This window comes from Aythya ferina (genome assembly GCF_964211825.1).
Source record: "Aythya ferina genome assembly, chromosome: 5".
Classification (NCBI taxonomy): Eukaryota; Metazoa; Chordata; class Aves; order Anseriformes; family Anatidae; genus Aythya; species Aythya ferina.
In genome coordinates this window covers 56,599,930-56,614,097 of record NC_140301.1, presented here as the reverse complement: position 1 = coordinate 56,614,097, position 14,168 = coordinate 56,599,930, and the positions used below count along the sequence as shown (strand labels likewise).

General features: G+C 47.0%; 1 protein-coding gene across 5 annotated transcripts in view; it reads right to left on the bottom strand.

Annotated features, from left to right (window-relative positions):
* The window catches only part of CEP170B (centrosomal protein 170B), a 56,472-nt gene that overhangs the window by 9,016 nt on the left and 33,288 nt on the right, over positions 1-14,168 (bottom strand). For 4 of the 5 annotated variants that reach the window (XM_084519646.1, XM_084519647.1, XM_084519648.1 and 1 more), the window contains 5 exons: positions 12,455-12,643; positions 12,153-12,261; positions 8,936-10,705; positions 5,361-5,610; positions 2,862-3,021 (listed from right to left, as the gene is read on the bottom strand). In XM_084519646.1, coding sequence (XP_084375772.1) covers positions 2,862-3,021; positions 5,361-5,610; positions 8,936-10,705; positions 12,153-12,261; positions 12,455-12,643 — 2,478 coding nt within the window. The remainder of the gene's footprint in view (positions 1-2,861; positions 3,022-5,360; positions 5,611-8,935; positions 10,706-12,152; positions 12,262-12,454; positions 12,644-14,168) is intronic. The other variant, XM_084519649.1, reaches the window with a different exon arrangement.

The following is a 14,168-nucleotide window of genomic DNA, read 5'->3' as shown; positions in this document are numbered from 1 at the left end:
GTATTTTTTTTTTTGCTATATCATTAACAATGAAAAAAAAAAAAAGAAAGCCAACTAAATAATTTTGTGCAGGACTAAGTCTTGCAGAAGTGTCCAGTGATTTGGGCTGACCCACTTGACTCCCCCTGCAACACCTACACACACACAACCCAAGGCATCCCAAACAACCTGGGACTTCGGTAAACAGGAATCATGAAGGTTTCACCCTTGCTTGCAGCAGGGCTCAGCTCAGCACTCCAGGAACCTGGGTTCTCTCATACTGCACAGTTGAGGACTACAAACAAAAAACACCCTGAACGTGCACCGGGGAACTGAAACCCTCCCAGGCTAACATCCAAGCCAACTCTCGGACCTGAAGGGCAGAACGTGAAGGATAAGGTTTAAATCTAAGGCTCCGTCTTAACTTTTAAGAGAACACACCCAGTTTTTGCTCTTAGCCAAGCTCTGTAACAAAAGCAATTTAAAATGCAATTTGTTGGAGGCTGAGAAGTGCTGCAGCACACACAGGTCCAAAGCAAAGCTTCTGCTAAGGTGCTGAACCCTCAGAAGTGAATCCAGTGTTGGCACTTTTTCCCTGCATTTTTTCCCCCAGTTTCTTAGAGTAGGTGCAAATATTTAGCAGCACCAAACCAAGGGCTGGCAGGATGGCACACAGCACTGCAGGAACCAGAGCTGTATGAGAGAGATGGTCACGCACAGCAACCATTGCTCATTCACATGGTTACTGTTAGCAGATGTTTCTAATAAATTACTTTTGCTATAGTAAAAGTCTAATCTCTGTGTCCTTTCCTAGAACATTCACCATAAAGTTGTTTAATAAACACAAACGTCACAGTGCTTAGTACCACACATGCTGATCTTGAGATTTCCAAGCAGCTTCCCTGTGTTAAGCTAAAAGTAATTGTTTTAGCCCAGGTTCAGCAGCACCCAGACCATGCCCGCTGATTCCAAGACCAGTCCCAGAGACGTGATGAGTATTTACTACACCCCGCCATCAGTCCTGTTACTCCCAACCACAACACGACCCCCAGGATGCAGTTCAGGATCCCAAGCTATTTTCAGCCCAACACCTCAACAGCACGAAGTCCTGCTGATTTAACCTGTTCCTGGCTATCACGAGGCAGCTCCACCGATGCATGGCAGCGTTCTGGGTCTACCTGAACAGCCTCCCAGCCACTGGCCGTGCTGCAGTCGCTGTTATCCAGCCCTACTGGGAGGGAATCTAGTTAAAAGCCTTTACTGGGGTTTCAGCCAACGCTGGCTGAGCACACCAAAGGTGCCAAAAGCAGATGAAGGACAGGATCCTCCTGCACCATTGCCTATGAAGCAAGGCCCTTCTCACTGCAACCAGACTGGAGCAGGACCCCCAGAACAGTGCATGTGTTTGTCATTTTGCTCCCTCCTGCCTGCTTGGAGTCCTGAATTACTGCTACTGAGCATTACCTACAGCACAACACAGCCCTGCAAAGTCACGTCAAGGAGAAATCCTTGATTAGCCAGGGTCTGAGAAGTCCTGGCAAATCATTCAGCATCACTACCAGCTGCTCTGAAGGCCAGGCTTTTTCACAGCAGCCTCAGTCTCTGTGTTTTGTAGGCATCACTGCTCCTCCGTGCTACCCAGCAGCAGGGAAAACCTTCTGTAGGTGCTGACTTAGGGCCGCACCCTTCAGTGGCACTGCAGCAAAGTAGGTGTGCTTCCTGCTGGAAGGAAGTGGGTGCTGGTCATTACCAACCCACAGCAAACGTCTCGTTTGCAAGTCAGAAGTAAGGCAGATACGCCACCTTAACTGCTCAACAGAGCAGCACAAAAGGCAGTTCTGCAGGTGTGGCATTTGCATGGAAACAAAGCAATAAAACACCATCTTGGAGCCTGAAGTTATTGTGAAATGTTTGCACACTGTGGCTCAAAGCCAAATGGCCCCTAGCAGAAAACCCTTCCCTGAGCAGGCTGCAGCTGACCAGGGTTTATTTAACACAAGCACAGCCCCGCACACCTCATCTTCCAGTAACCTCCCTAAGCTTCTGCTCTGCACCTTCAGCAATGAACACAGCAGGGTCATGGGGCCTCCAAATCCTCTCCTAGCAGGGCAGCAGGTTTGGCCTCAGCTTTGAATCCTGTTTAGGACAGACATGCAATTCTCCTAACAAAGACAACAAAGGACCAAGAGGCCCAGGTGAACAGCAAATACAAGGAAAGATATATTTTAACCCCATGCTGGTCGTCGACTGGAGGGAGTTTGCATTTAAATAGCAGCGGAGGCAATTTTACTTTAGCAGCTGGATCCTCCAGGGCACCTTGCTGCTGAGTTTGGGCTGAGTCCCTGAGCTGCTACACTGGTGAGCCAAATTTTATAAAGTCCTCCATCCTCACCCACTCCACTGGCTGCAGAGCAGAGTCCCTGCCCTGGCCTGCTGACACACAGGTATAGGGAAGGGATTTAAGAAACCCCTGCAAAGCATTTCAGAATGCTGGAAGAAGGAGGGAGGCTCAGGCTTCCCAGCCCAGGAGCATTGCACACCTACCCCATCCAGCTCCTCAGGGACAAGTGTCCCACTAGAGGCTGTTGGGTCCTTAGGAATCTAACATTTTGACATTAGGGCCTTTCCGCTTGCTGGAGATGCTGTAACGATGTCCCCAACAAAAGTGCAACCTGCCTGGTTTCAATATTAAAAAAAAAATAAATAAAGAGCGCCCTAAACAGACTGCAGCCAATCTGCTCCTGTTATTTTTTTTTTTTTAGGATGGCAAGGGTTTGTAATGCTGCAGAACCCAAGGATGCTGCCCTGATCTCCCGCTACAGCCATGCCCCACACACCTGCTAGCATTCAGAGGCCGGGATTTCTGCTGTTTGGGATCTTACCTCTTCTCTCGCCGATATGGTAGAAGCAGGAGTGTTGGGCACAGAGCTGAGGGAGGTGCTTGGTCCCGTCCCTGAGGAACTCTGTGAGTCCCCATCTCCAGCAACATCATGGATCTCTCGAGCAAGGATGGCCACATCCTTCACCAAGGTTTGGCTTAGTCTGAAGCACAGGGCATGAAGCACAGCCATTAGGACACATGATACAACAAGCCTCATATTCATAACAAATATATATATTAAAAAAGCATCTGAAAAAGACTTTTCTTACTGGTGACCACAGAAAGTCTGTATGAATTACAATCTCTGCAGAGGCTAGGGAAAGCTTTGGGGTGCCTTGGCACAGCAATGAGGAATGCTCTGGCTACATGCAAGAGCAACAAATTAAATCCACTTCTCTCCTATACTCAGCTTCAAAGTAGAGATTAATTTAAAAACAAATTCTAGTTAGTACACACTATAAAAAAGTGTTGGAGATGATCCATAAAGAAGCTTAATGTTCTTGTTCCCCAACCATTCTATTTTATCTTTGAAATAGAAGAACATGGTCACTTCTTGGGACTTTTGCTTTCACCTAAAAAGCACAAAGAAGGAAAATGGGATTAACAAATCCATTGGCCAACATTATATTCGTGGCTTATTTCCAGGCTTTTATTTTTCTCTGTAAACCGTTAAACTAAAAAGCAACAATGAAAGCATTCCTCCACCATGCAAAAAAAAAAAAAAATAGTAAGCTCGTGTCTTATGGAAATTATCACAGTGTGATGTTCTACAACACGGCTAGAGCTCTGCTAGAAAGCCCAAAACTGTATTCTTTATTACATAAAGAATAAAAACCTCAAGCTCTTTCCCTCTCCCTCATGGTTTACAAATCAAAATATCCCTCCATCATCTCCAAAAGGGATGAGGGGTGACCAGGGTTACGCATGGCATACCTTAGAGTGATCTGATTTTCAGAAACCAGAAGAAACAAGAAACTTGAAGCCCCCTTACAGGTCTCCAGTTAAGACTCAGTGACTGCAGAACTTTGCTCTGCTTGCTCTAGATCTTGAAACCAGTTTGTGAGTCTCTGGATTGTTAGCGGCAGAGACTAGAAAGAAATGTCTGACCAAAAGTAGCCGTTGTGATAATTTTAAGGAAGAGCTTAGAAAAAAGTCTTCTGGTTAGCTAACTTCATCTGAAAGACATCATCTTTACTTGGAAAAAACATAAGCAATATAATAAAGCTGTCAGTTCATCAAAACATTTCCTCAGAAAGAAAATGTGTAATTGAATTAATAAAAAGTAGTTGGATCTGCCTGCCGAAGGTGCCCCCACCCGTGCTGGTTTCGGACAGAGCTGTCACCGAATGCCCACACCGTGCGATTCCCTTGCTGTAAACAAGTTGCATTTTCCCTTTTAACTCTCTCCGACTACTTTAAACCCCTCCCAGTTAATTTGGGAGCAGCAACGGAAATCAGAGCAGCAATTAGAAGCAGACTATGTGACCGAGTTCTGCAGCGTGCCGAGCCAGACGAGGCTGATGCAATCACTTATTTATAGCTCCTGCGTGCCCGAGTGCTCTCCCTGGGTAGGGACGCTGCTACGAGGGAAAACAACGTTTCCCCCCCAACACACTTCTTACAGCACAGGTAAAGCAGCTTGGTTTGAGGGCTGGCACGTTTTCTACGGGCTGCCAGCAGCATTCAGGAAAGGGAGCTTTTTGAGATCCGTGCAGCAAGCGATAAGTCTGACGTGGAAACGCTGACCCGGAGCACACCAAGACAGCTTCCTACATCGAAATTATTTCAAGTATGGCCAGCACAATGGAAGACCAGTATTTCTGGAAAGTTGGCATAACGCAGTCGCATATTAGAGATGTCAAACCTCAAACGCCACTGTTTAAAAAAAGAAACTATTTGCTTCACTGCCAAAGTCCTCCAGGCAACCACAGGACCACCAGTACACAATAGCTTCCGTATCCACAGACATCGAGCTCAGCAACAACTCATTTATATACAGGGCACAGACAGGTTTTCTTGTCTGGATTCGATTATGCCAGCCAAAGAGGTTTCTGCCCTGCAGCGACTGCTTACTGCTACCTCACCGGCTTCAGGCAGTTTACAGCTGGCTGTTTGCTGATCCATTTGATTTCCTCTGTAGGAGAATTAGGACAGTTCACATGAACTGGTCTGTGCACAGAGAGCACCTTCCAGCAGAATGCAGTGACAAGCAGAGATAGATAAACGCTTTGAGAGATTTAAAGCTAAAAGAGGATACCTGTCCACAGCTGAAATACGAAACAAGCCCAGAAACAAGTCAGCTTCCCTGCACCTTGGTGTTTTCTAGACAAGGTACAACCAGCACTGGCACAGGCTGTAAAGCTTCAGGAAAACACAGTGATGCTCAGGCATGAAGGGAGGTGGGGGACACACAGACAACAGGGGAGTGTGCCTCTCTTTCCACCTTCATACCTGGGTTTGAACACCAAGGAAAGGCACCCACTGCTGCCCACCTCCTCACCTGGCTATTTCTGCTATCTCTGCTGTTTGCGCCATGAAGTTGTAGGGGTCAGGGTGGTCGTCAAACTCCTCGTCATCATCCGTTTCTCTGCCGTTGTGTTTCTGCTTGCCCAGCCCAGAGCCACGCATCCTCGGCGTCTGTGTGGCTGTTGAAGTATGGGAGCGTTTGTGTTTAGGGGAGCTGTGATTTGAGCCATATTCCTCCTCCGAAGTAGAAGTGTAATCTGAACCCTGCGGTCTCCGCCTTGATGCTTATAAAAAATGAATTGGTTTCAGACCAAAGGAAAGTGAAGAGGGACTACAACAGGGCAAAAAGGTAACACAACACTAGCCCAGGAACACAAGGGAAGGAGAGTTTCTGTGCAAATTTCAAGTTTAACAGCACATTCTTGGAGCTTATTTCAAAGCTGAGCACTTCTGTGGCTCACATCCGCTACACAAATTTGGAGTGGGAAGTTCCAATGCAAAACCAAAATGACTCTTAACAGCTCCAAAGTATTAAATTATTACCACAGAGTTAGCTTTCCATGCACAGAAGCTCTGTGTATAAGTAGCACACGCTTCAGACTCCTCACAGTCCCACAGAAATCCTTCTCTGAAGAGAGCCCAATTTTCAAGCCTGCAGACACCTTACCAATTAGTTTCAAGTACAAGCAAAAGGAAGGGTTTTTTTTGAGTGAAGCAGAGATGATGGTACTTGCTTTTATTTGTAAGAGTCCACACCCCACTTCCTGCCTCACAGCTCCCTGTCACTGACACTCTACAAGAAAGCACTCACACCAGCAGGCTGTCAGGACCAGATTCAGCCCCTGAAGTCAAACAGAGGCTGCCCGCTTGTCCCAGCCGCTTCTGCAACCACCCAGGTCCTCGTTGCATGGGAAGCACTGAGATGTGCCGGTATCAACCCCCGGATTTGAAAACTGGGCTCCCAGAGTGCGCTGTTTCATGGCACTCTCTGCACAGTGCTTCATTCCTTCCATCCCTGCCTGGAGGATGAAGACCCACCAAACACAAAGCTGGCCACGTTATTGAAAATGACAGCGCCTAAAAGCTTCATTCTGCTACCAAGGTTGTAATAATGCTGAACCACTGAAAGCAAATTAAGCCAGCATCATGATCATGCAAACAAAAATAATGAATTTGGCATATAAGATGGAGATAGAAACTAGGCAGTTACCACATAGAGGAAAAAAAAATGTTCCTATACATTGTTGTCTCAGCTATTCACAGGTCATGGCTCAGGATTAGAAATATATGTATATATGGAAAAAATAAATCAGCTCATATTCCTCCAGCAGAGAGGTTTTTTTTTTTTGTTGTTGTTTTGTTTTGAAGCACGGGTTTCAAATCAAGAGATCACCCCGTCACTGAACAGGGACTTCAAAACTAAGGGCCTGATTTTCCATCCCTGCACACCAAGGGCAATCAGAATCTAGTCCCTCAGTATCATTCAAATTACACTGAGTAAACAAGTCACGTACACAGAAGGGCAGGGGGATACCAGCCCTTCTCTTTCAGAATTGGTACCTTGGATTATCCTGACGTTATCTGCGCTTTTCACATGAAGTTACCTCAGATGCCTGACAAGCCACTGGCATTTCTTGTCCCAAGGCCAGATATTCATTCCGTTCCTCCGTTAGCAAGATTAACTTTCTCCCACTGGGATGGTTGGAAACCACCTTGGTTAGCTAAATGCTTCAAGAAATCCTTGAATAAATCAGCCACATCTGCCTCCTTACTCCCAGGGCCTGACACCCAGTGTTCTCAGTGGTTACTGTATCGCGCTCAAAAACACCTCGACGGCACAGTGTGACCGTTCAGTTTATCAACGTTTTGGTTTTGTCCCAGGAATGAGGTGCTGGGTGCTCGTTCACAATGTCTGTAACGTTAGTATAGGAACATGCATCACACACCCGCTACAGCACTACAAAGCATGAGGAAGTACAACTAGTCTACTTAGAGCTTGTGCAAGGTCCACAATCCTATCAAGGAATTAGGAGGTTAGTATTTTAAGAGCAGATAATTCAAAGAAAGGATTAGCATCATGTGCTGCAACTATGCCCAAGGAGAGGTGTTAGTGTGCTACTACAAAGCTCTACAAATCAAAAACCAATTCATTTGAGAACAAGAACTGGCCAGCTCTTATCATTTTTCTCCAAATGATTTGAAGTTTGTGGTCCAAAGGCAGGGGGGTGTGAAGAGTACCTCCTGTTTGTAAAACCTGGACCACATCGTACTGATCCGAAGTTGTTATTGATTAACACAAAGTCAATAACAGAATCATCTCGAAAAAGGCAAGAGAGCCACTCTACACACTTTGTAGCTAATTTACGTTCTGATTTACATGCATATACAATAGTGCAAGAAAAAAGACATTGAAATAAAGGGAAGCTGGATGTGCTAAAACAATCCAAAATCAAAACAAGCAGCAAATAACATTTTTAGCATGCAATATAAAGGAATAGTGCAAGAAGGATAATTATTTCAACTGTATGAAAGGACACGAAAAGGACACATCCAAAACTCTTTATGAGCCCTTACAAAAACACGGATCTGCTCAAAACAGTAACCCTTTCAACAGGCCTGAGAAACTCAACCAAAGCAGTTCTTCCTGTCCCTTTAGCCTCCCATCCTTCCTAAAAAACAACGCAAACAGCCCTGCTTGGTCACATTCATGGTAGGTCAAGGAGCCTGGGCATAGACCAGGTCTTAGAGTGAAGGCGTAAGCACTATCTGGGACAGTCTGGTTGCCAATTACCATACCAGAGCTGTCATCTGCACTGTCCCCACCTCTTAATTAAAGGCTGTTTTAACCATGACAAGTGTTGATATTGTGAGGGTCTGTTTGTAACAGGCTGCTAAGTTTACAGCTAGAGAGCAAGACAGCTCCCGAACCTCCTCCCCACAGGCAGCATAACCGTGCGCCTTCCTTACCCATGGCAAGAGTAAATCAAAAAACACAGCAGAGGGAACCTCTTGGGGCAATCAAAATGTAGTGTCTAGATCCATGCTTGCATTTACAGCAAGAACAAGAGAACAGCCTTTAAAACACAGGGACTTGATTTGTTTTCCTGTTTCACGTGCCTTCAAACCTGCCACCGTGGACATTAGCTGCCATCAGTACCATTAGAGCCATTCTTGGAGAAAACTCTGAGTTTTAGACATCAGAGAAAAGCAGAACAGAACTGGAAAGGCATGAAATTCTACCTTTTTAACAGAAACAAACAAACAAACAAAAAGGCTAACATTCTCCTGCTAGATGGCAACTGGCTGCTCAAAAAAAAAAAAAAAAAGAAAGTCGAGGGGCTAAAAATAAAATTAAAAAAAGCCATTTGTGGTATCCTCACAGGCAACACCACAATGACATCTCCCTGGGTATTTGAGATGCTCTGCTGCCCCCAAGCCCTGCTGCACAGGAAGCATCACCCTCGCCCCTCCATCGCCATCATGAATGCAGAGCGTTGTACTCACCAATGCAGGACTTGAATTAGTTGAAATACCAACTGCTGGCAACCGTGTCCGGCCTGTAAATCAGAAAGAAGGCAATACAGGAAAAACAAAAGCCCGAGCACTTACTGGACGTGGAAGAATACTTGACACTGCTTGAGCGGGTCCTGCTGAAAGGCTGCTTGGCGGAGGCAGCAGCCGCCGTTTTCCTCGCTGCAGCTCTGACCTCCGCAACGCCCGTCTTCCGATAGGACTCCATGCTCCGGCCCGAAAACGCCGACCTCGACTGCGCGGTTTCAGAGTCACTGGGCACCGTGAAGGAACCCGCCCGCTTCCTCGGCATGGCGAGGATGTCGAGCCGGGAGAGCTTTTTGGTCTCCGTGGACTGCTTGGAGCCCGGCGCGGTGGCTTCGTGGTTGGAGGCCGTCTTCTCGGCATCGACGCACTCGTTGTCCGAAGCATCGCCCAGCCGGGCGCGACGGAGCTTGGAGGCCCTGGTGGGCCGCGGGGTGGACAGACTGTTGGAGCGGGTGAGAACTTGCTGGATCTTCTGCACGTTCGGCGTCGCTTTGCTGTGCTCCTCCTTGGCAGCCTGAGGGAAAGGCTTCCTTCTGGGAACCGGCCGCGTTACCGAGTGCTCGTGGTCAGACACGACCGCGTCTGGGACGGGCAAGTAGGGCAGGCTCGAGCTTCTCTCATCATCCGTGAAGTCGAGCGACCCCCGCGTCCCGGCGCTCCGCTTCATCTGGAAGCGCTTGGTGGCCTCCACGCACCTCGGCGCCTCCGGCACGTGGGCCTTCCTCTTCTCCGTCAGCCGGTCCCGCGCGCTCGGCTGCCCGCACTGGTCCTGGATGGACGGCGTGGAGGAAGATTTCTCCTTCTGCAAGCTCGCCACCGCTTTGCGTTTCGGGGCGCTCGTGGGGACGTTTTTGCCACTCACCAAGCTGACCGTGCTGGCTGTGTCCACGTCGGAGTCGCCAGACAAGGAGTCCTCCAGCTGACCAGCAGTTTCCGAGGCCTCCAGCTGTTGGCTTTGACCAAGAAATTTGGCTTCCAGCGCTGCCAAGGCAGTTTCAGTATCCTTAAGGAGAAGATGAGTGTCCTGACCAAAGTCCATGCGGGTTGACCGAACGGCCTCTAAATCTTTAAGCAGAGGGTGACTTGAAATATGCGGAAGTTTGTTTTGAGGAACGCTGCCGCTTGATTTATCTTTGGTAAAGCTTTCCTGCCTAACAAAAGATGATGTTTCCTTCCCTGCCGCATTTTCCTGATCTTGAGGACTCTGGTGAAGGGAAATAACCATTTTTCCTGCTGCATTAATGTAAGCACTGACGTCTTTGACCGGCGGCTTTCCAGGAACAGGTGTGCCAGCAGCCTTGAAGGAAAACTCCTGATCCTTGCCGTCTTTGTCAGCTCGAGCATGAGCCATGCTCAGACAGAGCTTGGAGGCAATCCCCACATCATTGCTGTCATCTCCAATGTAGAATGAAGTAGAAACTGCCTCACTTACAGCTCTCATATTTGTAACACGGGGGGCTCCTTGCTGCCGGCTCTCTGACTTTGTGTCTTCTCCCGTCTGATCTAGCATTTTGTTGTTCTCTTTGTACTTCCTGCTTTTTTCCGAGCTGAAGCCATCGTCGGATCTGCTGGCATCGCTGAGGCTGTCTGGATCCAAGTCTTCCTGGATGAAGAGGCGGCTGCTGGGATCACCATAGGCTTCCACACAGTGGTCCTTCACGACGGTTCTCTTTGTAACCTCGGAGTAGGCCTCCTGGCAGACCAGGACCGTGGGCGTGGGGCTGTCCGATTTATCGCTCGGTGGGAGCTGGGGAAGAAGGCGCCTCGTTCTCAAGGGCACAGCGTTTTCTGGTTCCCCAGGTTTTGTGGCTACACCGCTTTCTGAAGGGAGTTAAGTGGATACAAGTCAAATGTTGTACAACTACACTGCCTTTTTTTCTCAAACAACTAAGAGCTTAATCATGCGAAGCGCAAGTCCACAAAAGCACTGAAAAAACTGCATGCAGAACTAAAGCTTGTGTTTAACATGAACATCATATTTGGGCCAGACTCCTGCTCAGTCCCTTTAGGTTTACCAGTACAGAAACCCAAAGTAAACTTAATTCCTTTGCTGGATCAGAAGGCTCAACACCTTTCCTCTGAATCTGAAATCCTACTTGGACATTCTCTGATAATCTACCTCTCAGTACAATCACATATGTTTAGAGGCCATACTATGAATTTGCTGGCATCAATCTACCATAAAAATCAGACCTCAGGAACAATGTGAAAAGCCATCAAGCAAAACCACTGCAGCGATGCAGCGTTTTCAGTGCCACTCTACACAATGCAGATGATGTTTCTTACAGAGTTCCCATTTGATTGTATCCTACAGCAAAGCCTCAGAAGAAAGATGCTAATAATGAAGAAACTGAATTAGAGCTCTCACTGCCCCAGCGTGGGTGCTCTTCAGCATGATCACACTTCACAGAAAGAGCGCTCTTATTTATCCCCTGCTGGTCAGGGCTTCTTATCTGATACCACCTTTAAATACCAGGATAACTGGTTGGATGGCTAGGGTAATATTTCAAATGCTCTGGGAGTCGTTTTCTCACATGGTGTGAAAACAGTGGCAGTAACCTCCAAAACAAAGGTTTCTTTTAAGCTTTACTCAGTCTGTCTCTAGCTGTTGATGGCATGAAGGTAATGACAAATATTTCTGAACAAAAAAGGGCAAAAGCATTTCTAAAAGCCAACAAAGCCTTGTTATGTGTCTTCTCGCATATCAGCAGGACCTGGGGGTTTGTAAGCTGTCTTCCTAGCTGTGATGGGAACCTGATCTCCTCCCACTCCCTTTCCCTTCTCCATTCCTAGATTTCTATGCTAATCTCCAGATTTCAAACCTGTCAACAAACTCCAGAACAGCCTAAAATTCTCAGCATAGCCAGGCACAGGAGAAGCATCCCCCAAAAAAAAGCACCAGTCAGCAACCATGCTCCAAGACAACTTGCAGAGGGTTTTTTTCTGGCATCATTAGGCAGTCTAAGAAGTTACTTAGGGCTAGTTAACACCCAAGGCCCTTACAATCTTTTTGCTGCCCAGGTGCCCTTTAGTCATATCAAATACAACACTGAAGAACTTGGATGACTCTGAAATGCAAACCAGAGGTGCTCTCAAACCTTTGCTCCACTGGGAACAATTCACCCTGCCCTTCCCACCCACAAATACATTAGCTAAAACAGAACATAAGCCACAGCCAGACACACAGAAGCCCATAATTCCTGCTTTTCATATCATCCTGATTTAGATTCAGGCACCTTCAAAAGGTAAATGTCAGGTTGAGACTTACCTGTACCTCCGTCAGCCTGCCCAGAAACAGATCCAGAGTCAGAGTAACTGTCAGCAAGGCTTGCCCACCTAGACACCCACTTCTGACTGCCCTGAGCTGCTGCAGACATCTATAACAAGGAGGGAAGGTGTGTCAGAAAGGCAGTTTGTAAAAACAAATCTTAGGCACAAAATCTCTCCACTCATATCCACATCACCCAGTCTCCTTGAGATGGAAAGCAATCCACACATCACTTTTCCATGCTTCCAGAAAACCCACCCACACCTCCACCCTCTCAACAAATCCACCCGGACTGCCCGTACCTGCATGTCAGCCTGAGACCCACTCACAGCTTTTGAGGCAAACGCCTGGAGCAAGGGTGACTTCTGACTAGTGCCGTTTTCACTGATTAAATGCTGATGAGAACCAGAGTCTTCTTTTTCACCTTTTATTACTGGTCGAAAGACTGAGGAGATTCTGGAAAATTCAGGTGACTCGAGAACACCAAAAACCTGAAAAGACAATTGGGTGGGAAAGATTAAAAGGGGAAAAAGAAAAAAAAAATATTAGCCCCAAATGCAAATCTACAAAGCATTATTCACACACAAACTACGATTCCAAAGGGCCAGAAACACTTGCCAATCATTCCATACAAATTAACTAAATCATTTCTTCTCTACTCGTTTAAAATACACTCATTCACAGAATCCCACTCACACCCACCTTTTCTCTCATCCGCATTATTTCGATGCATTGCCTTTAACAGTAGTAACTTGCACTGACTGAGCCCCTTTTCAGCCCTGAGAAATTTAGGATGAGTGTCAGGAAATCTATTCACCAGCTAATTCATGAAGCAGGAAAAAAAAAAAAAAAAAAAACAAAAAACACAACTGGGAAAGCTCCATCTCCAGGGTCCTTCATAGACTGCAGCAGTGACTGGGCTGAGCAAAGCAGCCTTGCACAGCTATGGAAGGACCTGGGAATGGATGAATCTCTGAGACAAGTGTTTAAGCTAGCTGGCCAGCTTCCCTCTGGAGATGAGCAAGCTTTCCTAGGGGAGTAAGCAGGATCCACGCATCAGAAAGGCTTGTTTCCCTTGCCTGACTGCACATAGCTCAGGAGAAAAGGAGACCATGGAGGGTACCTAAGTTTGGACCGTGACAGCCTGAAGTTCTCCCCTCTCACTTCCCTTAAAAAATAGTGTGTGTATAGTGGCAGAGGAACAAAAAGCAAATACCCCAGAACCTCAGCAAATCCAAAATTCAAATAATCTTCCTTCCTGGACAGAAATGCAGAGTTCTGGTGGGTTATTTCCCAAGTGGCAGGTCTATGCTGCACCAAGTCTACAGCACAGCCAGGAGCAGAATTTGAGCAGCCTGCCTGACCTGGGCACATGCCTGCCAAGACTACTCCCCAGAAACTGTTTTTCTTTTGTGGTATTTTTGCTCATATTTCCCCACCAGAGCAATAAAGCATCTAATATTAGGACTAGGGCCTTGCTGTGGCTGAAACACCCTGCCCTGAAAGCTTCCGATCGCATTTCAAACAAGATGTAAGGAAGAAGCGTAATAACCAAACAAACGAGGGAAGCTAGATGGAGGCCCACAGAGCACTGTACATAAAGCTCTAAAGCCAGGTTCAATTAAGGCCTCCTTTAAATCTCACCATCCTCCTGCCCACGGTTCACTAAATGTTCACAGCAACTTGCCAGTTTTGTTTTCCTAATAGACCGCAGATGAAAGTTAAACCTGAAGATCAGCCAAACTTTGGTTTGCCCTGGGGTTGCCTGGCTGGGTGGGGTATTTTTAAGCCTCACCCTCTTTTTTTTTTTTTTTTTTGTAAGGCTATCATTCACTTTGCAAAATCCAAACAAGCACAGATCCATCTAGGATTGCCTCTGCCCTAGACCACACCCTTTACTATTTCAACCAGCTGCCGCTTGCCCTGCCAGCCAGCACTGCCTTCCAGCCAAGCAAAACTACACACCACCTACCACCAGGGCTTGTGAACGATGAAGGACACCAGCCCGTGGTTGTG